Genomic DNA, 24,039 nt, shown 5'->3' with positions numbered 1-24,039 from the left:
CTTCTTGTATATTATTTTTGATACCCCAACCGTCATCCTGACACTAGGTTAAAAGATTGTAAGACCGGGGGCTGTGGGGTGGGGGGTGTGTTTGGGTGGTGGGTGACTTGGCGATATTCGTCATTCAGCTGGTACGTACTAACTTATGTTCATAGTCTGCATGTGTACTCAGGTCCGAGACGCAAATAACAGATTCTAAGGGTGTGTCATTCATTACCTTGAAACATTAGTTTAAATCAATAAAATTTCAAAGTCATTTGTCCTCGTACTTGTGACAATGTATTCGCCATATTTATTGTTGTTGTGTCTGGATATAACCTAGGTTAAAATGTTACTTGCTCTAGGATTGTTCAAAGAATTAGCAACCGTTCTGGCCGGCCCATTGACAGTATTCTTTCAAAAAACCTTGAACGGAGGAACTTTGCCGTCCGACTGGAAAGAAGCTCAAGTAACACCATTGTTCAAAAAAGGTGACAAAAGCAGCCCCGGCAACTATCGCCCTGTCAGTCTGACAAGTAACATTACACCGAAATCTTTCGTACAGTTTTATTCTGTAATTTATATTATGTATGTATCTTGCAGGTTTTTAAATAATATTTAATACTATTAAGGGGACCAGCTACCCTAAAAATCGGAAATTTTGGCTTTACCGTTTTCTTGACTCATTTTGTAGCTGCTGAAAAGGCGCGTCTAAAGCCCCGTCCACACGTTCAAACTTATCGTCAGTCTTGCATGTCATGCCAGGTTTGAGCGATTTTGACGGAAGACTGAAGAGCGTCCACACGCTCAAACTTTCCTTCAGTTTTTAGTGCGTTTGCGGCAATGGAGGAGCTAGTGCTGCTCGCTGCAGTGAGCGCAGTTTGTGCCACCATAATTAGGTTTAAGCGATGCAAACGTACGCGGTGGTCCCGAAAATTGTTTTAAAAAATACCACAATGAGGGTTGATAGACAGCATCCTACCAGCACCAGACTGCATTGACGACTTCATTTTGGCACATTCTTTCAGTTAAGAGTTTATTTTCTTCGTTACAAAGTCTTTGTTTGCGGTATGATCAACTTCTTTGCACTTAGCGATTAATTCCGCACGCGCACAGGCCAGTTCTCTCTTGTTCTTGTCACTGTAGCTTTTTGATCAAATTTACCATAAACATGCATGGGAAAATACGATATAACTCGATAAACTCACCAAAAGAAATCGTGAAATAAGTGTCGGATATCCTGGAATATGAAAAGCTAGAGCTAGCGAGGAACAATGTCACAGCTCTCTTCATCAATATAGACTGAGATGCAGGGGTCTATACTGCGTTCCGACTGAGATAGAGTAGAAGTTTGACCAACTAGTCGGTTGCCCGTCCACACGCTCAAACTTATCGTCAGTCTTGCATGAACCCAAAGGTCTCGCCCGTCCGTCTTTTCCAGGTTTGTCAAACCTCAAGCTCCGCCCACCCGTCATGCAAGACGTCAAACTTTGAGCGTCCACACGCTCCGTCTTGTCGGTCAAACCTGGCATGACATGCAAGACTGACGATAAGTTTGAGCGTGTGGACGGGGCTTAACGCAGTTTACCGCATGTCTGTGCGTGCTATAATTTTTGGGGAGAAAGTCAGTTGCGTTCGTTGAGTAAGCACGTGTGCCATTTTGCGCTCTCTGATTGATTTACTGATAAAAGTTCTCTTAGAGTTAATTTTTGAAGGATTTTCCAGACCAAAGTCATTAAGTAAGTAGTAACACGACTGGCTTTCTCCCACAAGGGTTTGTCAGTCATTCGTTTTTTTTTCCTTTTTGTTTTTTTTTGTTTATTTATTTATTTTTTTTCTACTCTCTCCTACTTCCTTCCTTTTGACTGCAAGTTGCCATCTTCTTGTTAGTTTAGTTCTTTGTTGTTACTGTTAAGTATGGACTCAGACTGTCTTGCTGGACAGCTGGGTCAGGTTTTGGCCCTCCAGCTCAGGCAGCTGACTCTGGCTCAGGGGTCATTGTGATTGATGGAGTGGATGTTCAGGGTACTATTGTTGAGGACTCAGATCTAGATAGTCTCATTGATGCAACTCCAAATGTGAATGTTGGTGCCGGCCGAAAACGCAGGGTTTGGGAAACAAGTGGGTCTTCAGAAAATCTTGTTGGTACTAAAGTGAAGCGTGTAGCAATGGCTTGCCAAGGAATGTCAAGGGATTCCCAACCCAGTAGTGGACCTGGAATTAAACTCCCATCAAATGCTACCCTGAAAAGTGCTGGGTCTGGTCAGACTATTTTGGTGAAACCACAGGGTCCTGGCTCCTGATGCCATAACGTTTCTGAAGGATCCAATTGGCCTGGCCAAAGGCATAAGGGACTCGCCTTTTGGAGCCATTAGTGACCTAATTGTTCGGACAAATCCGCGTCGACAATTAATAGCCTTGGAATCGCCTTCACTTAGTGGTCAAGAAATGTTCAACTTCCTTGCAGTTTCAACAATTGGCAAGTGGTCAGTTCGTTGCTATCAGCCTGGATCAGATGTGAGAGTCTGTCTGTCTGTGGTCCTGTGGAGTGTTTGGTCCAATTGATCCCAGTGCTAGCATAGATGAAATAAAAGAAATTGCCAATGCTGGTGACTTTGTTATTGTGAACATTGTGCGCCTAGACCATGGTGGCAATCCATAGGTTATTCAAAAGAACCTGTTCTTATGTCATTTTGAACCGATCAACGCTTTTTTACGGACCGATCGTAAAACACACCTTCTGTGACCTTCACCGGCAAAAGCTTTTGCACTTCTGAAGAAAGTCAGCTGACAGCTACACTGGCCGTGGGGCGTGGTGGACCGAATTTGAATTTGAATGCATCCAGTTGAAATCCTATCGACTCATTCGACTGTATAGTATACAACTTACAAGTCATAGAGCCTAAATTTTAAATATCTCTAAAAAAATTTACGTTTCTGCATNGTACGTTCCGTATCCGACAAGGCGGACAACCGGAAGAGTCAGAAGTAACCCGGACATGTCTTACATTTTATTATTGTCAGTTTGACTCGCGTAGTCAATATACTCACGTATATTGTCGACTAAAATAGTAGAACTATTTTAGCTTTCTAAAGTAGGTACGGCGCACGGCGCATTTTTTTACCAACATAGTACGGCGCACCGCGCAGGTCGTTAAAATGACAAAATAAATTCCCGCGCACCTGGCACATCTTCCTGACCATGGCAGCTGGGGTGCTTTGAGGCGCCTGCTCCGGCAAGTGTACCTACATCAGCTTCATCCGCAGCAAACTTGAGTATGGCAGTATACTATTTAACCCCTTGGCGACATTTCTGTAAAACACACAAAAGCTAAAAATGATACAGTCTAGTGCACTGAGATTTGTCCTTGTTGCCCGTAATACATCTCCCATTTCATCCATGGAAATTGAAGCTCATATACCCCATCTGGAGATCAGGTTTGACTACCTTTTTCTCAAATGGTACCTAAAAAGCTTGCACTGCCCCAAGGCCAATATGGGGAAGAAATCTGCCATGCAATGGGTGTCTTTGCTCATAAATTAGACATCAGTCACTTTTCCGGAAGGGGCAGGAGTCTTACGACAGCCTTGAGAATGCCCAGCTTCCATATAATACCTACGCCCAACTTTTCACTATTACTACACTACAGTTTGGAACCCCATATCCATCTCTCCACTCAAAGCACCTGCAGTCATGATGCCCCTCCAGGCATCAACAGGGGAATGCTCAATGATTTTTGCCGTAGTAACTGCCCTTCCTGTGTGCATGTATATACAGATGGATCAAAACTCAGCAATGGTTCCACAGCTGCAGCTATATATGTACCAACTCTACACAGCACTACCACATGGAAGCTGAACCCTGCACATACAGTCCTTGGCTCAGAGCTTTTTGCAATTGTCAAGGCCCTACAGCTTTGCAGCATGGACCCAAGGCTAAGCACAGAGAACATTCTCCTGCTGACTGACTCCCAGTCAGCTTTATATGCAATCAGGAACACCATAAACCCCTCGTACAAAGAATATGTCTACAAAATTCAAGATCTTGTCTACAAAAGGCAAGCGTCCACCATACTCCAATGGGTGCAAGGACACTCAGGGGTAAAAGGAAATGAGGTTGCAGACCAGGCAGCTAATATGGGGCATCAAAATCTCTATTCTGCCATGAGCATCTTAAGTGAAGAGGGAACACTCAATGTTGTAAGAGAGAAGTTACACAAGCACTAGACGCAGGACCTGGAAAGCAACTCACTCACACTCAGAAGGGCACATTTTTGAGTGACCTCTTGACAGAACCCAGACTGCGCCCTTGGCTCTGCCTAAAGTCTCGCAGGTTGGAATGTGCAGCTGCAAGACTCAGAATTGGTCATGCCGGTGTCAAGAGCCATCTATATAGATTCAACATGAGCAACACGGATCAATGTACCACCTGCAATACATCGGATACAATAGCTAATTTTCTTCTGGATTGTCAACGTCATGTACTGCCAAGACAAGAGCTACAACGTAATTTAAGATGCATTAATGTAGAATTTACTCAAATGTAATTTGTTGGGGAGGTAACCATAATGATAATGTACAACAGAAAATATTTCGATTTTTTACTTTATTCATATTGAAGTCAGGCAGGTTAGGCAATCTGTAGGTTGCCATGCAACAGCTGTACACAAGCATCAAGCATGCATGGCGGCCATGTACACGTTTGATTACTGCCACTTATGTTCTGCCTACTGTTATCGTTGGCATATTTATCAACATCTAGGCATGTCTTTTAGCCTTTTAGATATTTGAAGTAGGTAGCTGGGGTAGGGAGGCTAAATCAGCATTCATTTACCATTTATGCTTTGCCTCAAATGAGCTTCTAATCTTAAGTCCATTTATTAATACTTGTATCTTTTAAACTCCTCAAATCCTGTATGCTTTATGGAGCTACTAGAGAACTGATCTCTCTTAAGAGAGCACAGACTAGCTTCCTGTACTAAGAGGCTAAAAACTTAACCAGCAACAAGCTCTCAGGCCCAACGGTCATCCATCAGGCAGACCTGTGGCTTTATGTTCACCACAGTGTGGACCCCCTGCAAAGAAAGAAGAAAAAAAAGCATCTGGGGCTAGGTTTCAGACTCTCAGATAGCATAGTTTTGTTCCAAAATTTATCGTCCTATGACATGTGGCCGTTCGATCGTAGGCTGATTGGACACACTGGATAGATACATAAGGTGCTTGTACACAGGGACAGTGCAGGTGGCAAGTAGATCTGGCAAATGTCGGCCGCTTGATGACTATCCCATATCCCGCAAGTAAAGGTGCTTGTACACAGGGATAGTGCTGATGGCCAGTAAATCTGGCAAGTGTCGGTCCTCAGTCGCTTGGTGACTATCCGGCAAGTAAGACTGTACACGAGAAGAGTATAAGGCAGTGGTTCCCAAACTTTTTCAGCCTGGCGGCTGGTGCCCTCTTTGGCTCCTTAGTGAATCTCTAGTGCCCCCCTGCCCCCCTCCCCTGACAGACACATAAAAACAAATGCCTCTTTCTGGATATTTAGTACGCTGTAATTTTAAAAGAGAAAGGTTAAACACAAATGTGTATTTCACAAATAGAGCCCCATTTAGTAAATCAATATATTTTTTTACCATTTTAACTGTTTCAGCACTAGAAATTCAAGACTGCTTGGACAAATTTATTTATGCTGGTCTTGTGGCTGGTCTTGCTGCCAGTCTCACTGCTAATCTCCAAATTCAGTGACCAAGCAATTTCTCCCAAACTAACGAATGCAGCTCGATAAAACTTGGAACATGCATTCATTGGGACCTAACTGTGATGTTTAGCTTGTCAAAAAGTTTTAAATTTCTCCTTCATTTGTGAGTTATATGGCAATACAGCTGAAATTTGCAGTGAGTAGTGATCAAAGAATTTCTCTCAAACTACTTAAGGGGAGCATCTGGGTCCAAAATTGACAATTTAGGCTTTTCCGGTTTTTAGTCTCATCATAAAGCTGACACTCTGACCTATCAAACGGTACCAAAACCATCGCTGTACATTGATTTATGCATTCACTACAAATTCTGCAAGGGAGGTGGGAGAGTTTTTTCACATTTAACATAGGGAATAATTCCCAGCGCAGGGAATAATTCCTATATATAGCTGGTCTACTGACACTCAGCTCCAGTAACCTTGCGGCAATCGTATGGGGTGGTTCCCGCGCCGTCGCTCTCACCATCCTTGACAAAAATTGAGCTCCAGTATCATCTAGTCGCATTCCTTGCAGTCTTGAATGCCGATTTTGAGGCGCCCGGGACTTTGTCAGGCTCTACTGAACATTCACACTTATTGTCACTGGAAACCTATCTCCTCCTAGAGTTTTGAAGCTACATCAATGAGACATATACCATTTGATTTGCAAATAAAAATCTACAAACGTAACTAGGGCTTTTTTCAAGTTTGTTATAGTTCGGATTTTATTTGCAAAAAGGGGGGAGGGCAGAGGTAAAATTGAAACATTTGAAAAATTACAGAAAAAATGCTCCCACACCCACAAAAATGAGAAATTCAAAAAAAGCCTAAGTTACATTATTGCCGGGTAGAAGTCTGATGTTGCGGTTGAGGTAACCGTGTTACCTACTTTGTTTACCTATGGTTTGGCAACAACCCTTCTATCTAGTATGTTAAAGGCAAATGAAAGACTGGTGTCTTATATCTTAAATTGAAGTAAAAATACGGTGACAATGTAATGAGTGAATAAGTTTAACTGCGTTCAGGAGGTATGAGTTATGATCAAGGATAGGGAGCATGAACAGGGTTATCAGTTATTCCATCTTTGGTGAACTGGAAAATAAATAATACAAAAATCAATAACCTGTCAAACTAGATAATAATACTAAGCCTGAAGGGAAATTGAATGTTAAAACTGATGCAATAAATACTTAAAATAGATTTCTTAAGTGATGCAATCTGGTTGCGTGCAGCAAGCAAGAAATATGGAAAACAAAACAGACAAACATTATAATATTTGGAGTGAAATCAGTAAAACATTTGCAAAGATAAGCTAAAATCAGAACCAAGATAAACCACTCAAATAATTTGTAAAGGTTGTGAATTTGTTAAGAAAAATATACAATAGCAAAGCTTTCAAGAATAAATTGCAAGCAGATAGTTGACATAAGAAATGCAATAAACATTGGATGAAAAGTAAAGCACAAACGAAGCTAGTTAATCAGATTAGGAGGTAGTAAAATTATAGGACACTTACAAAACATCTTTGCGATTAAAAAAGATCACACCTAACTAACTCACCAACAACTTGTGGCAGTTCCACTTAGAGACTCAACAATTTAGGGATCAGTAACTAAACTTGCATGGTTCTCCAATCACTATCATAATAATTGACCAAGTTGCCATAAATAGAATTAGTTTATATGGCTAAAAAGAAAAGAAATAAAACATACATTCAACAATAATTAATAAGTAAACATTAATTCAACAATAATTCATATATAGAGAGCAGATGGTTGGGGGAAAAATAGAGGTAGATGCCTCCCAGCAACAACATTTTTAGATATGGTCTTTATGCATCAAATGATGTGTGTCTCAATGTTGTAGCTTGAAAATCATAGGACTGATTAACTTTCTACTGTATTCCCTTTTTGGCCATTTTCTAAGAATTTAATGTTCTCTTGCAATTTTTTTTAAAAAATGCACATGAACAGAAAAAAAACAGAATTACGTTTTACATACGTGTACCAAATTTTGAATTGATCTGTCTAGTGATACTATCCAAGATATTTTTTACCCCAGATGCTCCCCTTAACAGATTTGAACAAAATTCTGAATATAAATTCATAACTACCAAACTGTGATTTTTAGCTTGTGAAAATTTATTCAATTTGGAGTTATGTTCTACATGTGTTGTATACAAATCGTCAAACAAACGTACGAAATTCTGACTTTGACTTTGCAGACTGCTGCCTTCTAACTGCCCCTTTCTTCCTCACCGCCCCCCAGATCTTTCCACTGCCTGCAGTGGGGCAATATTGCCTACTTTGGAAACCACTGGTATAAGGTGCCACTATCTTCTCGTTTGCGCCCGCCAGTGCATTGTTGGAAGCCGTTGAGTGAGGTCTACAAAGATGGATAGTGGATCACCTTCAACAACTCGAGTCTGTACATCATTTTTATACTCTTTATTTTAGCCATTAAAAATGTAATGTCAGGAGCAACTAAACCCTGACTAATAAGGTCTTATTTCAGTTTCAAAATACTTGTTATTAGCTTCATCTTGTTGGAGTAACCATCATGGCAAACATTCCACTTTAATTCATATATATGGAAAATTTGAATACATTTCAAAGAATATTTGAATCCACTTTGTTGGGTTCTTCTTTGTCTCTTAGAACCATTATCATTCAAGCAAGCCATGATTCACTTGACCCAAGATACTTCACAACTTTACAAGAGCGGCAGAGATGCTCTCTCCATGGCTGAATCAGCGCTACTAGCCACTTCTCCAGTGAAGAAATCAACACATTGTTGTCCCTCTTGGCTGCATCTCAGGCACATGCCGCGCATGCCTCTAAAGCAGCTGAACCCCTATACACGAGGCTAGTAGCATCACTAGCATGGACATTTCACGCGGCGGATGACTAGCGGCTAGTACTATCCCTGTGGACAGGCTCCTTAAACCTGTTCATGAGGACAGTATAAGGTGGGACCGCCAAAGCGGGAGTTGTGCTGTGCTGAGCACCTGAGCTCCTGTGACAGAAGCGGCTGCTATGTCATCATTCTCGAATATTGAAGTGCCCATGGATGCTGCGCAGTGCTGTCTTGCTCTGAGGCATTGAGCTGGCAAAGGAGCTACTGGCCAGAGATGAATACCTATCAATGCTCCCTGCATCCCACTGCTAAATGCTGTTCTGCTGAGATGACTCGGCAATAAGTTTTTTGTACCTTGCCTGCTCCTGACTGTGACTGGCTTTGCCAGGTGTACTGTATAGAACCATTGTTACAAAAATTCCAAGATAGCTCCATGTGTGGTTAGTGCCCCCAGGTTTGTGGCTAGTTGGTGCCCCCAAGGAGTGGTTAGTGCCCCCAGGTGAGTGGATAGTGTCACCAGGTGAGTGGTTAGTGCCCCCAAGCATGGTGAAAGGGGAAGTTTGAAGGTACTTATAGGTTGGCCTGAGGAACACAGTTTGGCCGAGCTTTGGGGACCTTTTGCACGCTTCCAACCTTTTGCAACCTTCCAACTCTACAACAGTTTTGTGCTATAAACAGTAAAACATTTTGGTATTACTTTTACTTTGAAAAATCAGACAGAAGAGAAAAGCATCTTTGAAGCCTTGTTATTCTCAATCATAGCCTTAAGCAACATTTTGGCCATATGTTATATGCACTTACATTTGGTCCCTTCAACAGAGGTACAAAGGCCAGGGCCCGGAGATGATGTTCTGGCTAAGCTGATCAGGGAGGACGTGCTGCCATGTGCCGGGGATTTGATTGCTGCCTGTGCCCCAGAGTAAGGACTTAACGCACCCGTGACTGCTGACGCAGCTGCGGCCACCCAGTCCGCAACTGAGCTGCAAGATGCAAACTTTTATACAAATTAGAAATATCAATCACGACTCTTTCATTACCGTAAAATGGGGTAACTTAGACCGGCGGGGTAACTTAGACCACTTTTCGTTTTTCTAACAAAAACCCCCAAAACTCAAAAACTATTTGACATAGAAAAATTTTGTCAATGGGCATTAAAGGATTAATACTGAGGCTACATAACACAATAGAAAGATTTAAAAAGTTTGCATATCTAATAGGTTAAAAAATTAAAAATGTGGCCCATGAAAAAAGCTATTATTTAAAGCCTGTCAGAGTACTACCCCTACAATTTTTTTTATTTCTTGGTTAAATAACTCCAGGTTTTGATGCATTGTAGTAGAACTCTTCTAGTTACATATGCAAATGACAAATTTTAGGAAAGTGGCATAGTTTGCAAATGGGGGGCGCCGCCCCCAAATGGGGGAACTTAGACCACCTAATGTCAGCCCTGATGGGGTAACATAGACCGGCTTGGAAGTTAATATAAAATTACCATATATAACATATTTTATGTTTGACAGCCTATTTAGGTTTTTTCTTTATGTTTCAGACTCTACAGAGTCTTATATATGGTAATTTTAACTTAATTTCCAAGCCAGTCAATATTTACCCTGTCAGGGCTGCTATTAGGTAGTCACATTTCCCCCATTATGGGGTGGCGCCCCCCATCTGCAAACTATGACACTCTCCTCAAGTTTGTCATTTGCATATGTAACTAGAAGAGTTCTACTACAATGCACCAAAACCTGGAGTTATTTAGAGTTATTTTACCAAAAAATATAATTGATTTTACCAGCCGGTCTAAGATACCCCAAGAGCTGGGGTAACAAAGACCATCACTTTTTTTGAAATTACATAAAGACTATGAGAGGCAGGAGCCAGCAATTTATGGTGAGTGAAGCTAGAGTATAGACCTGTATTTTGCATGTTTCAATTCAAGTTTAATTTAGCTAGAAAAAAAGGGCATCATTTATAAAGAAAGTGGTCTAAGTTACCCCATTTTATGATACTTCATTTAATTTCATTATAATCAATTAGAATAATCAGTAATTCAGTATTGATTGATTATTGATTACCGATTACCAATTGCTATAGCTATATAAATACCTACTAAGAAACCAAATAGTTCAGAACTTCAGACTTCAGAATGCCAAATTTTAGGCCACACAATTGAAAAGTTGTGTTGATTTTTAGTAAATATAAGTAAATTTCCAATTTTTATCTCCTTGTTTTAATTTGTTGTTTAAGGGATGGCGGGGTAAATTGTGACTCCCGATTTATCTTGCTGTCCCTTATAACCCTATGTGACATTAACTCACAACCCTGTCATATGGCAGCATTGAATGTTTCAGAGGCTCCCACAAATCTATAAAAAATAATAAAATACTGCACAGTTGTTATTGAGGAGCAGCCACTTACGTGATATTGAGGAGCAGCCACTTTTAAGACGCAGTGTTTGCTCGGTAGGAGTTGCAGGCTGCAGCTAGCAGGACATGCATGATGTGGGTAGCAGGCTTCATGTGCTGAGTGCCAGTAAGTGGCATCTCTTGTCACATTCTTGGGTCATTCAAACTGGAAAATTCTGCTAAAGCCACTGTGAATGAGACAAAAATGCACATGATTGTACAAATTTTACCTGTAGTTATATCCTTTTTGTCATTTATTTCATAAATGAATGAAAATAGTGTATTACCGGTATTGCTGCTATTTATATGTGACCTGAATAGATACCTGGTGTTTTTATTGGGTCTGACATTTCAGATTGATTTGTCATTAACAATAGTCTTGGTAGAGCAAGTGTCTAACTTATAAAATAAAGCATTTGTATCAAAGTGCATCATATCAATAAAAATGATGCAATTTATTTAGTTATATGTATTTGGTAATAATGTTATGTGTTAGGTTTGTTGTAAATATTGATAGATGAATAAAATAGGTTTATTCACATTACCACATGAATTATTTTAGCTTTATGTTTTAAATACTAGTTTTTTAGCTTTATATATATATACCGGTATATATATATATATATTTTTAGCTTTATATGTTTTAAATACTAATTTTTCTTCAAAATTTTATGCTAGTCTTATTAATTATGTGCAGATTTTCAATGCAATGGCACCAATAGCATTGCCTCTGAAAAAGATTGATGAACTCGTTGATTGGACAGCTGACCAATTGTCTAAAGAACTGCAAGATGCACTGTCTTGCATTCCCGCACTTCAAATGCGGAGCACAAATCATGGACCACAAACTCTAATTTGCCATGATATGAAAGGAGGCTACAATGAAGACAGGTAAAACACTCCTAAACAATATTTTTGTCTTCTTTGAACCATCTTTTACAAAACTTGACACATCTTTGTGTTTTGTCTTGCAAATGCAAACTCATTAGACAAGTAATGCATAATGCATCAGAATTTGCTAATTTTACCACATGAATACAATTGATATTTTTCTCAGTTTAAAGGTAAATAAGTACATAACAACATGTATATATTATTATGGCCCTGTATGGGTTAACAGGATTTGTTTATTGAAAATTTTCTTATTAGGTTTTTCAACTCCATCATCAATCTTCAAAGTATTAAATTTATCATAACCTTGAGTCTGTTTACAGAGTAATTTGTGGTGCTTTAACTCATGATCATATTCATATATTTTAGTTATTTGTCAATTATTTTTAACCAAATTAATTTTTGAGTAGTACTAGGTAGCCTATTTACATGATTTTGTATTCATGTTGATCCAAATTTCTTCACTCAATGTGTCTTGTAACTTGATAACGAATGATTGATACATTCAAAATGTAAAAAAAAATAAAAATGTCCATTAGTACCCTGATTTTTTATTTACTACCAGTGCAAACAAAAAATATTGTTCAATATATTGAAAAAACTAATATACCGTATATGTTTACACACATTTTTGAACAGCATAAATCACAGTTTGGTTGCTAAATGTATGCTCTCTAACATAACCACTACTTTGACATTAAGGGGAGCGTCTGGGCAAAATTTTATCTCTGCTGTTTACAGACGGATCACTCTGAAACTTGGTACACATATGTAACACAGAAAAATAGACAGCTTTTATTCATGTACATTTTTCGAAGAAAAATGAAAGAAAACGTGAAATTCTTAGAAAACGGCCATATAAGGGGGTACTGTAGAAATCTATCTCCTTCTAGATTTTTGAAGTTACAGCAATGAGACACGTACCATTCGATTTGCAATCAAAATATCTATCGATTCATTGTAGCTTTTTTTTTAATTTCGAATTTTTGTGGATGTGGGAGCATTTTTCCCAAAATTTTTGTAAATTTTTAGATTTTTCCCAATTTCCCTTTCCTTTTTTCAAAATATTTTCAAAACTATAACGAAATTGAAAAAAAGCTACAACGAATCTCTAGATATTTCAATTGCGAATCGAATGGTTTATGTCTCATTGCTGTAGCTTCAAAACTGTAGGAGGAGATAGGTTTGCAGTGACAATAAGTAAAAAAGTAGGTAGAGCCTGACAAAGTCCCGGGCGCCTCGAAATAAGCGTTCAAGGTGGCAAGAATGCAAGACTAGGCGATACTGGAGATCAATTCCTGTCAAGGATGGTGTGAACGACGACACCTAAATCCTACCGTACAACTGCAGGCGGGTAACTGAAGCACATTGTATGTGGACTAGCTATTTAAGTATGCCACCGGGAATTTTTGCCTATCCTAAATGTGAAAGAACTCCACCACCCCCCACCCTTTCACGATCTGTCGTGAACGCATAAATCAACTTACAGAGATGATTTTGGTACCGTTGAATAGAGCAGAATGTCAGCTTTATGACGAGACTAAAAACCGGAAAAGCCAAAATTCAAAAATTTTGGCCAGATGCTCCCCTTAAAGAATTCTTCTGTACTCCATATTGACAATTTTGGATCTGCAAAATTACAAGAAAATGCGCAAGCCTTCCAGTCTAATCTTATTCCAGTCTAATGTTGAACTGAATGATTTTCAAGTCAATATTTTTTTATGTGTGACATTTTTAAGAGTGATGTACCTATAATACATTGTATTAATTGGAGCTGCAGTCTAGAACAGTGTAAATCAACCTAGAATCAACATTGATTGATCTAGATTAACATCTATAACTGATGTTAATTGTAGAATCAACAGTGAATCATGAAATTGTATAAAACCTGGCAGAAAAAAATTTCAAGGTCAACAAGCCTAAGATAAAATTGTCTGTCCTCAACTGTTGAAACTTGTTTATGCATAACTGCATAACAGATTGACAAAGTTTGTATAGTGACAAAATTCAACTATTTTTAGTGCCCATTCTTCTGAGTGAGCAATATGTGAATTCCTTACTTGGAAGTACTAGGTATCTGTTGAGTAATTCCTCGCAAAAATTTTTTAACCTAAAGAGTTGACTCAAATACTGTCAACATTATCAGTATGGCAATGGGTTACTGATCTTTACTTAATTTCATTGTATATTTACAGGTTTTTACAGGGATGCAGTAAAAATGATGCATACAATTTCATCCATTGGCACAGCATAGACTTGTTTGTATACTTCAGCCACAGCTTCATCTCCATCCCACCTCCCATGTGGACGGCAGCAGCTCATCACAATGGAGTGCCTATGTTAGGTAAGACAAAAGCAGTCATAGAAGCTGTAAAACTGCATGCTAGGATTCTGTTCTTGGAAAATTTTCATATTTTCAATGGTTTTGAATTTTCAGTCAATTCTATTTAATAGATCATGGCACTATTGTTGCTATCATTTTTAGCATGAGCTGAAATTTGTTGAATCCTGAGCAGCAACATAGGTTCATGAAAACTGGCAAGGTTCTTCTATTTGCACAGCGCAGTCTTAGCAGACATCCTAGGTTACTTGTTCTACATGCCTAAGCTGTGAATTTCAGTTAAATTGCACTTGAATTATTTATAATTATGGTTACTTGATTCTTTTCTCATCAATTCATAGGAGTTGAAAATTTGTAACGGTGAAACGAGCTTCAGCCTGAATTCTTTGTTCATGGTAAAAAAATATCTCTTCAATTCATTCATTATATCTAACGAATAGTAAATAACGCTTCTTCTGATGGATTTATGATGATAGTAGTCATTGATACATCTATGAAAAGATTTTTGCATTTTATTTTCTTGACATTCTCAGGTACGTTGATCACTGAAGGGAAAGAAGGGGAGGAGCTGTGCACGGCCATGTTTAGCAGCCTTTCAATGGTTGAGCGATGTGTTGCCAGCCTCATCAATATTTCGAGATACCATAAGCTGCATGGATGGCTTATTAACATTGAGAATAAAGTCAATCCTGTTGCGGTTAGTGACAGCAAATTATTAAGCATTTAGTTTGCTTCATATCATGGACTGCTGTTTTTATGGCTCCGAGCTTCAGTTTATGATTGTGGTTGTCAAGCAATTTGGTCTGTGAAGACAAGATCTTTGATCTACTGATAATAATGAGCTGAATAAGTAAAATAAGAAGCCCTATTATCCATTTCTGTTATTGTAATTCCTTATGCAAACATAACAAAAGCAATCCATGTTCACTAGTAGTTTATTATGCAAATTAACAAATTTGATTGTTCACAGATAGGATTGGTGTTGGTGTTCCTTCGAAAATTGCGAGCTGGCATGAAGACTATAAGCACGGACAGTTTAGTTGTGTGGTATGACAGCATCACGCACAGCGGTGATCTGCGCTGGCAAGATGAGCTTAATGGTCAGAACAGGTGCTTTTTATCCTCTTTTTGCTACACCAAGTCTCAAATTCTAGAAATTATTCAGTTGAGTTATATCAAAATTATAATTTTTATTTAAGAGTACTAGAGCCTCGATAATTTTTTGGAGTGTAGATACATTATTCTAAGTTATCTTATTCCAAGTGACAAAATCATATAGTTTCTCAACCCTATTTCTTCTGATGAATACATAAAGCTTTCAGTTTATTTATTTATGCTTTTATATATACTAAAAAAAGCTTTTGCCATCTGGTGGTTCTTAAAACTGAAGGGATTGCCAGTTTTTGGCCTTCATTGTGTTACCATTGCAGAATGTAGGTAATAAAATTCAAATTCAAGATGTTCTAACATCCCTGAAAAATTTCGCAACACAATATTCTTGTAACATTATGGATGGTAGGGATGAAGTTTTTTCTACATCTAAACTATCGCTCATACATGGATTTTTGATTTCAGTTGTTTCTACGAGGCATGTGATGCGATTTTCCTGAACTACAGTTGGTCAGTGGACAAATTGGAAGCATCTCTAAATTATGCCAAAAAATTACCTCTCCAGAAACAGCGTTCGTCTCTTCTGTTATGTGCTCCAGAGAAGACTACTCATGTTAATGTTCCTGAGCAAGAGAATAACGACTGCGCAGTTTCCAGTGGCAATTCACCTCTAAGTATATCCGCGTCATCTGCATCGCGGGCTAATGTCAAAAGAAACTATCCTTATGACACAGCTTCTCCTCATGCGGCTCACTCCGATAAAAATCTACTCATGAACTCGATTGAACTTGAAACAGAAACAGACCTCAAGGAGAAACGTCCGCCACTTACATCTGGCAATCTACCATCAGGAAGCCCTGAAGAAACAAAAGTGTTCGTTGGCGTTGATGTGTTTGGTCGTAATTTTTACAAAGGAGGAGGATTCAACTGCGACAAGGTGATTTTTTTTTGTATCAGTTATGATCTGTTCATTTATAAATGGAGCTCAAAAAGTTCACAAGTTTTTTTAATGGCGTTGCTGAAAATTAAAGTCTGTTCTACTCGGTCTATATATACCTAATGTCCAAATTTTTTATCGTGATTTATTTTATGAATTCTTTCTAAGGGTTTGACTATAAACGCCCCTTTTCTTAACTGCCTCGCCTTTCACTAACCAAACCATCATACTGGGAGGTATTAGCGCTATGGAGCACCTTACTCATTACACATTACTAACTCTTTTCATATTTATTCTCTTGTACTCTTTTGAAATTTCTACCAATAATGCAGGGCTCAGATCTCTGTTAAATGCACGGATACATTACTTGGCGTGCATGAACTGTAGCGTATCACAAATTTATTCACTTGAAATCGACGTTACAGGCCCTGGAGGTCATCAGGCAGCACGGCTTATCAGCGGCAATATTTGCCCCAGGTTGGACACACGAGGTGCTCGGCTGCTCCGACTTCCCTGCGAACGACATGAAATTCTGGCGCCTCTTGGGGCCTTACATGCGAGAGCGCGGCCCTGCCTCCTGGCCCCTGCGCAGCTGCTTCAGTGGTGGCCGCGGTAGAGCTACTTACAGTCAAGGCAAGGTCTGAATATTCCATTACTATTGCAATCTTATTTCATAGGGTTCTTATGCCTGAATATTACTTTAATATTGGGAGGGTAATGCGTAGTGTATTCCGAGTGGGAGAGTAATGCTGTTTGTTATGCCTAATTTAGAATCTTACCTTACTATTGGGATGTTATAACGCAATGTTTCCGAGCAGTTCTGTCATGTTTTTTGGTGTTAATATGTCTGAAAATTATCTTGCTAATAGAATGTTTCAACATATTATTGTCAGTTATAGGTATTACTGGACCTTCATGTTCGCTTTGATATTTTATTCAATAAATGTCATGTCTTGAGTAAAATTTTAACGTCAGGCTTTGTTAAGTTACCGATTTTGTAGAAGTATTTATTACAAGCAGGTAATTCATCTGTGATTAATGCTATGGCAGGTTATTGACCCAAACCCCTGGTACAACCTGAGTAGGCAGAGTCTCCTGCCTAACCTGATCAGGGTAAGTGGAGCTGCCGAGTCTCTTGCGTCTCAGCTATCTCTGTTTATTCTATAGTATTTATATGCATTGCTGGGTTGCCTGTAATATTAAGGGTTGAATTTCGTATGAATAACCAAAATTCGAAGTTTCCATTCTTGTATTATGAATCGAAGGTCACTAAGCTTATCTATTGGATTCATTTGTTAATAATCTCTAGCAACTTGTGGAGTAGAAGTTGAGGTGGTGCTGAATAATTACTGAAGTAATATCAAGTTATTTAATTAGTTATTCCTTTTATCAGGACTTCGGTGAAGGCAGAACTTGTATTCTGGACGAAACAGAAGCCTTCGAGGGCGGCAGCTGCTTGCTCGTCCAGAACTCTACTGATGAATGTGCCCGTTTCCTGTGAGTGACTTGTTACTTGACTTGATCGTTTGCTGCTACTGTGGTATGTTGAGCGTCTCTAGGCTGCTGATATTTCCTTCATCTTCATCTCTAATTGTTTTTATTTACAAATTTACGATTCTTTGAAGTGTGCTGGTAAGCTTGAAATGCTCATATTGAGAAGAAAAAGAATACAGGCCCACAAACTATTTTGAGATAAAATAAGGTGTATGGTCTAATAAATGCAAAATTATTCGTTAGCGTCGCTCAGCAATCAGAAAGTATTTATGTTGAGAACTGTTAGGCTGTGAATGTTGTTGCCATGGCACGCGCTAACGGCCGCTGCGTTGCAGGTTATGGAACAACTGTGCGTTGCCTGTGAGCCCTGCACGCGTCGTCAGGGTGGACGCCGCCTTCAGGTGGTGCACCGCTGCTGCTGCTGGGGGTGCCGGCGCGACGCGTGCGCTGCTCAGCGAAATTGACTGCAGGTGCGGGAGGGCGTATTGTCTTTACTCTCTGTACGGTGGTAGCTTCAATCAATGTTCATTTGGGAAGGAAAAGTACCGTACCTATGCACGACAGTTCATGTATACGAATGGGAAAAGGTAAATTTGTCTTGTATTTTGAAATAATTCATGGTTTTTTAACCAAAAGTTGGAATTAGACAGGTAAAAGTTGGAAAAGGAAGTCACGTGACCTGCCTTGCCTGCCTACGCCATTGCAAGTAAAAATGTTGAAGGAATTTTTCTTGAGCTGATTACCATAAAAATGAATTAACTAGCAGCAAAAAAATCATCCACCACCTGAAGCTTTCGAAGCATAAGGATTTTTGTGATATTTATGCTATAACTTTTACAGTGTAGGTTTGTTTGTGTCTTATGAAGCCAAGCACTGCCAATATACATGGTCTATTTGAGTGCGTATCTACGATGCCTTGCATGTTGTACCTATATTGCCCGGCTGTCATATTCATTTTACTAGAACGGAGTAAAATTTAGATTTAATTTTATAGTTTTATGTGGTAATTTTATATTTTATTTAAAATATAACGATTAAAATTTCCTTCAAACTGCGGTGAAACGGTAGTTTATTAGGAATTGTATGGTAATAACATAATAATAACATAGTGCCAGTGTAAGAGACCATGCCATGTCTGGCCTGTCGACGATATAAAACATTGGAGAATTTTCACAGCATGCTGCGAGTCTTGAACCCTGCTATGCTTGCTGTAGAAAATGTTTTGGACCTGGGTTTCATTTTTCAACAATACTTGTGTTTTGAAACTAACGGCGATATTCAAGAAAGCAGGATTCTCAATACTCAGTGATATAAATTCGCCTAGATGTTGGTATGTGAGTATTTCGAGTTTAACGGTTCAAGTTTCTTGTATTCCAGTTTGACGTTGGCCTTCAGCACTGAAGTTTCTGCAGGCGTTGAGGGTCAGACGGACCAGTGGACGTGTGGGTGAGATTTTTAAAGCTTTTCCTCAGTCTTCGTACTTGAAAACTTCAGTATAATATTGCCACCATTTCTGAAGACGAAGTGGTTAGCAGTCAATGAAGTTTAAAATTGAAATGAAATATTGTAGATAAAGTTTTTATTTTCCTTGTAGAATCTAACAACAAAATTAAGAATGTACACAATTTAAATTTATAAAAAAACATATAATGATATTGTGGTCAGTGGAGAGTAACGCAAGAAAAAAATTTAACATGCAGATGAATATTGACTTGAGTTGTCTACATCTTCATTAGCTAATGCTTATTGATTGTTTGGTCTAAATTTTATCTCGTAATTATAAAATATTTCCAAATTATTTGTCTCAATGCGCAGAATATCTTGAATTGATTAACGGTCTGTAATTAATGCATGTTGTTTGCCCACAGTCACTGGGACTGCCCAGCGTACGACGGCTTCATTAACGCAGTGGCCGTGACACTACCACCACGCACCTCCCTCAAGCTCGGCCTGCTCGCGGCGCAGTAGCTCTCAAGCTCGGCCTGCTCTTCAAGCTCGGCCTGCCTGCGGTGCAGTAGCTCTCAAGCTCAGCCTGCTCGCGGCGCAGTAGCTCTCAAGCTCGGCCTGCCTGCGGTGCAGTAGCTATACTCGCAGAAACACAATATTTTACGCTTTTTTTAAACAGGAAGTGTTGAATTAAATCTATTGGCCGCGCATTGAGTGTGCGTGAATTCGTCTGACAGAAGATTATGTTAATCGTCACCTGTGAATACTGTCTCAAAAGTGCTTTATTTTGGATTGCTGATTTTGCTGCATGGTGAATAACATGCGTCTATTATGTCTTAGTTGTTTTCGTATTTATAATATTATCTACGTTGTTGTATAATTACCGTATCGTAAAAATTCAATCATGTTTCTTATTTTACTGAGGTAATTAATATTGCGTGGGAGAATATCTTGACGGTACTCGGCCTCACGTCTTAATTATCAATTAAAGTTTAATGTTTTATCGCTTGCCGTTGCCTTTGTACCAGAGCCTGAAATAATTCAAGTTGTGCTTATCTGTAACTCAAGCCATTCATTCGCTTTTAATGTATGTTAAGTGATAAATGGGATATTTTTTGATCGCGTTAGCGTTATATATTATATTAGATCAGTGGTTCCCAAACTTTTTCAGGCTGGCGCCCCCTTTGGCTCCTTAGTGAGTTTCTAGCGCCCCCCACAGACACATATAAAAACATACGCCTCTTTCTTGAAATTTAGTACGCTGCAATTTCAAAATATAAAGGTTAAACTCAAATGTGTATTTCACAAATTGAACCCCATTTAGTGAACCAATATGTTTTCAAGCTGTTTTAACTGTTTCAGCACTAGAAACCTATATAGGACGTCTCGGGCAAATTTACGGCCGGACTCGTGGCCGGTCTCACGACCAATCTCCAAATTCAGTTATCAAGTAATATCTCCCAAACTAATGAACGCAGCTCAATGAAACTTGGAACATGTATTCATCAGAACCTAACGGTGATTTTTTGGCTCGAAAAAATTTTAAATTTTACCTTCATTAGTGAGATATATTGCGATAAAGGCCGAAATTCGCAGTGACCAAATAATTTGAACGAAAATTTGAAATTGAACGAAATTTTGAATATACATTCCTAACTACCAAACGGTGATTTTTTAGCTTCACAAAATTTTCGATTTTACCTTCGTTTGCGAGTTTTTTTCATTTTACCGTCATTCTTGATTTCACACTTCCTTATATTCGGCCTGTATCGTCGGATAATTTGTCGCTTAAATTCGCGGTGATCAAGAAATTTCTTCTAAACTACTCAATAGATTTCAGCCAAACTTTGAATATAAATACCTAACCTCACAACGGTGATGTTTAGCTCGTGACAATTTTTCTATTTTGCTTTCGTTCGCGAGTTATACAGATATAGGAGGAACAACCGGCTTTTCTACCGGCCGGTTTAACTAAGAGCCGTTTACGAATGGATATCCGTATACTTATAGTCGTATAACTCGCAAACGAAGACAAAACGATAAATTTGTAGTGAGCTAAACATCACCGTTGCTGAGGTTAGGTATTAAAATAATAAGTTTCATTCTAATATATTCAGTAGTTTTGGAGGAAATTTCTTGATTACTGCGAATTTAAGCACGTATTGCTGTTTAAATCACGAATGAAGGTGAAATAAAAAAAATGTGTACCAAGTTTCAACGAGTTAAGTTAATTAATTTGAGAGATATTCCTTGATCATTGAATTTGAAAATTGGCCGTGAGAATGGCCGCGAGTCCGGCCGTAAATTTGTCCGGGACGTAAACCCATGAGAGGTTAAAAAAATAGATCTGGCGGATGAAAAAACCATCCCTGGGAGTCATGATGTGCTGCACGTGTTGTGTACAAATTGTCCAACAAACGTTGGAACTTCTGACTTTGACTTCGGACTGCCGCCCCCCTTATCGCCCCCCAAACGCCCTCTTCTTCCGTACCGCCCCCCAAAATCTTTCCACCGCCCCTAGGGGGCGATATCGCCCACTTTGGGAACCACTGTATTAGATACTCTAATTATGAAGATATTTATTTTACTTTATTCAAATTTTTTATTGTTGAAACCTGTATAAACTTTCATCTCAATCACTTATTTTCTTATTCATTTTATCATTTAAATGCCGATAATTTTTTTCGGTCCATTCGTAATTTTGTAATTATTATTATTGTAATGAGCCGCAATAGATAAAACTTCACTTTAAGATATATCATTCAATATACGGTCAAAAATACCCTGAATTACCTTATATTGAATTACCCCTGTTGGGCACCTGTGCTATACCACTTGTGAAATAAACTCTTCGCGTCACCACTTCGCCATGAAGCAGCATTGAAGTCCTTGCCAGAGTTGCCTTGTATGGGGACCTGTTTGTCTTTTTGTTACGGTGGGAGTTGCGTGCGTCGCAAACCCCTCTCGTCCCTCGATCTTAACGTATTATAGTAACGTTATAATCGTATTCTGCATCAGCTTTTACAATATACGTGTATTCTGTATTAGCTTTTACAGTATAAACGTATCGAATGGAGTTTTTTCTAGCAAGAACTCCTGCGCTTTTCTTTACGCGGGGAAAGCAGTTGGCTGATAGAATGTGGGCAAGTGAAAGAAATGTAAGTCTATCGTATGAATATCTCATTGAAAGGAATAATGAAGCTACACTCTCTGTATGTTAAGTTCCGAGACTCATGATTAAAGAACTTCCCTGAAAAGTTGATTCCTGTGGTAATGAGGAAATTGGTATAGACATCGATCAACAGGTTATTGACACTTTAATCTACTTGTCATTTTGCATACATAGTCGTATAACTTAGCTCACCATTTAAATTGGTTCGGTGAACTTCGGAAAAAATAGCTACTTCGGAAAATATACTTTTATAGGATTCTTAGTAAAGGCAGGTGGATGTTGGCGCGTTCGAGAGCCTATAGGCGTGCGGTAAGTGGCTTATCAGTGTTGTTCGTGGACACGTTACACTGCAGACCTCAGGACAGCCGCATGCCGTGGCTCTCGTGTTGTCAGAACCAATAGGAACATCCACGACCAAATGGTCTGTACATACTCGTCTCATGGGCTGCCGCGGCGCGACTCCTTCCTTCTTACGATTGTGCTAATTGTGTCTTGCACTTGTGTCTCGCCCACATGACGTTTCTTTATCGAGTTGTTTGTTGAGCTGTTGAGCTTTGTTTGAAGGCTTGTGTGGTGAGCAAAGAAACTCGTGGCCCTCCTTCGAAAGCTATGCAAACATGACGGGCGTCTCGGCCGCTGGGCGACCCTGTGAGTCTAATTCCTTTACATGATGGACAGCCTTACTGGCCTGGGATAATCGTACGTACATTTCATCCACTTAATGCCTCAATCTGCACTCGTAAAAGATCTCAATTAACACTAGTTATTTTATTACAATAATTACGTTACTTTATTATAAAATTTTAGGTGGAATAAACATTTTATTATTGCAAAATGGCAAAATTTTTTATTAAATTTAATTAATGGTGCATTATAGAGAATTTAACGATTGGTCGTTCATATAGTTGTTGTTTGTTAAATCGTTTTGAATTTTGACATGGGTGAATTTAATAAGTAGTTATAAACATTTCTAGGCCTCATTATATAGTTACACCAATTCATATATATTTCATCACGTTACTGTATCAACATATACAATAAATAAAGGTTTCTACACGTCCATACCTTCTATTCCTTCAATTCCTCGAAGTTTGCACCATTGCTGCAGGTCTGATACAATCCATCGGTTATTTCAGTGTTTCAACTCATTCGACTTCCGCCTAATGAACAGCGGTGGTAGTTTGAAGGATTTTTATAAATATACGTCGTCCGTGGTACACGTTTATTTCAATTATGCATGAGCAATTTTCTGAAAATCACTCAACCCAGACGAGTACTGAACCCCTAGCACTACAGATTAGGACTGGACGGAACTCCTAGCACTACAGATTAGGACTGGACTGAACTACTAGCATCACAGACTAGGTCTGGACTGAACTCCTAGCACTACAGATTAGGACTGGACGGAACTCCTAGCACTACAGATTAGGACTGGACAGAACTCCTAGCACTACAGATTAGGACTGGACGGAACTCCTAGCACAGCAGATTAGGACTGGACGGAACTCCTAGCGCTGCAGATTAGGACTGGACTGAACTCCTAGTGCTGCAGATTAGGACTGGACGGAACTCCTAGCACTGCAGATGAGGACTGGACTGAACTCCTAGCACTACAGATTAGGACTGGACTGAACTCCTAGCACTACAGATTAGGACTGGACCGAACTCCTAGCACTAC

General features: G+C 39.1%; 1 protein-coding gene across 1 annotated transcript; it reads left to right on the top strand.

The window, feature by feature from the left end:
* Positions 1-9,121: 9,121 nt before the first annotated feature.
* Positions 9,122-20,369, top strand: LOC108677411 (cytosolic endo-beta-N-acetylglucosaminidase-like). Its single transcript, XM_018165630.2, has 13 exons — positions 9,122-9,484; positions 11,668-11,861; positions 14,057-14,205; positions 14,736-14,899; positions 15,173-15,312; positions 15,778-16,249; positions 16,675-16,887; positions 17,300-17,362; positions 17,643-17,746; positions 18,079-18,213; positions 19,121-19,189; positions 19,612-19,723; positions 19,774-20,369. The coding sequence occupies exons 1-12, from the start codon at positions 9,449-9,451 to the stop codon at positions 19,709-19,711; spliced, it is 1,839 nt and encodes a 612-aa protein (XP_018021119.1). The 5' UTR covers positions 9,122-9,448; the 3' UTR covers positions 19,712-19,723; positions 19,774-20,369.
* Positions 20,370-24,039: the final 3,670 nt, after the last annotated feature.

This window comes from Hyalella azteca, unplaced genomic scaffold (genome assembly GCF_000764305.2).
Source record: "Hyalella azteca isolate HAZT.00-mixed unplaced genomic scaffold, Hazt_2.0.2 contig9815, whole genome shotgun sequence".
Lineage (NCBI taxonomy): Eukaryota > Metazoa > Arthropoda > Malacostraca > Amphipoda > Hyalellidae > Hyalella > Hyalella azteca.
Note: the sequence above shows the minus strand (reverse complement) of the source record. Positions and strands in the feature narration are given on the sequence as shown.

Excerpts from the sequence above, each read along its gene's own strand:
- LOC108677411 (XM_018165630.2), top strand. The coding sequence starts at position 9,449 with ATGTGCCGGGGATTTGATTGCTGCCTGTGCCCCAGA. Across the intron at positions 16,888-17,299 it reads CTACTTACAGTCAAGGCAAG|GTTATTGACCCAAACCCCTG; the intron begins GTCTGAATATTC and ends ATGCTATGGCAG. Across the intron at positions 17,747-18,078 it reads GATGAATGTGCCCGTTTCCT|GTTATGGAACAACTGTGCGT; the intron begins GTGAGTGACTTG and ends GCTGCGTTGCAG.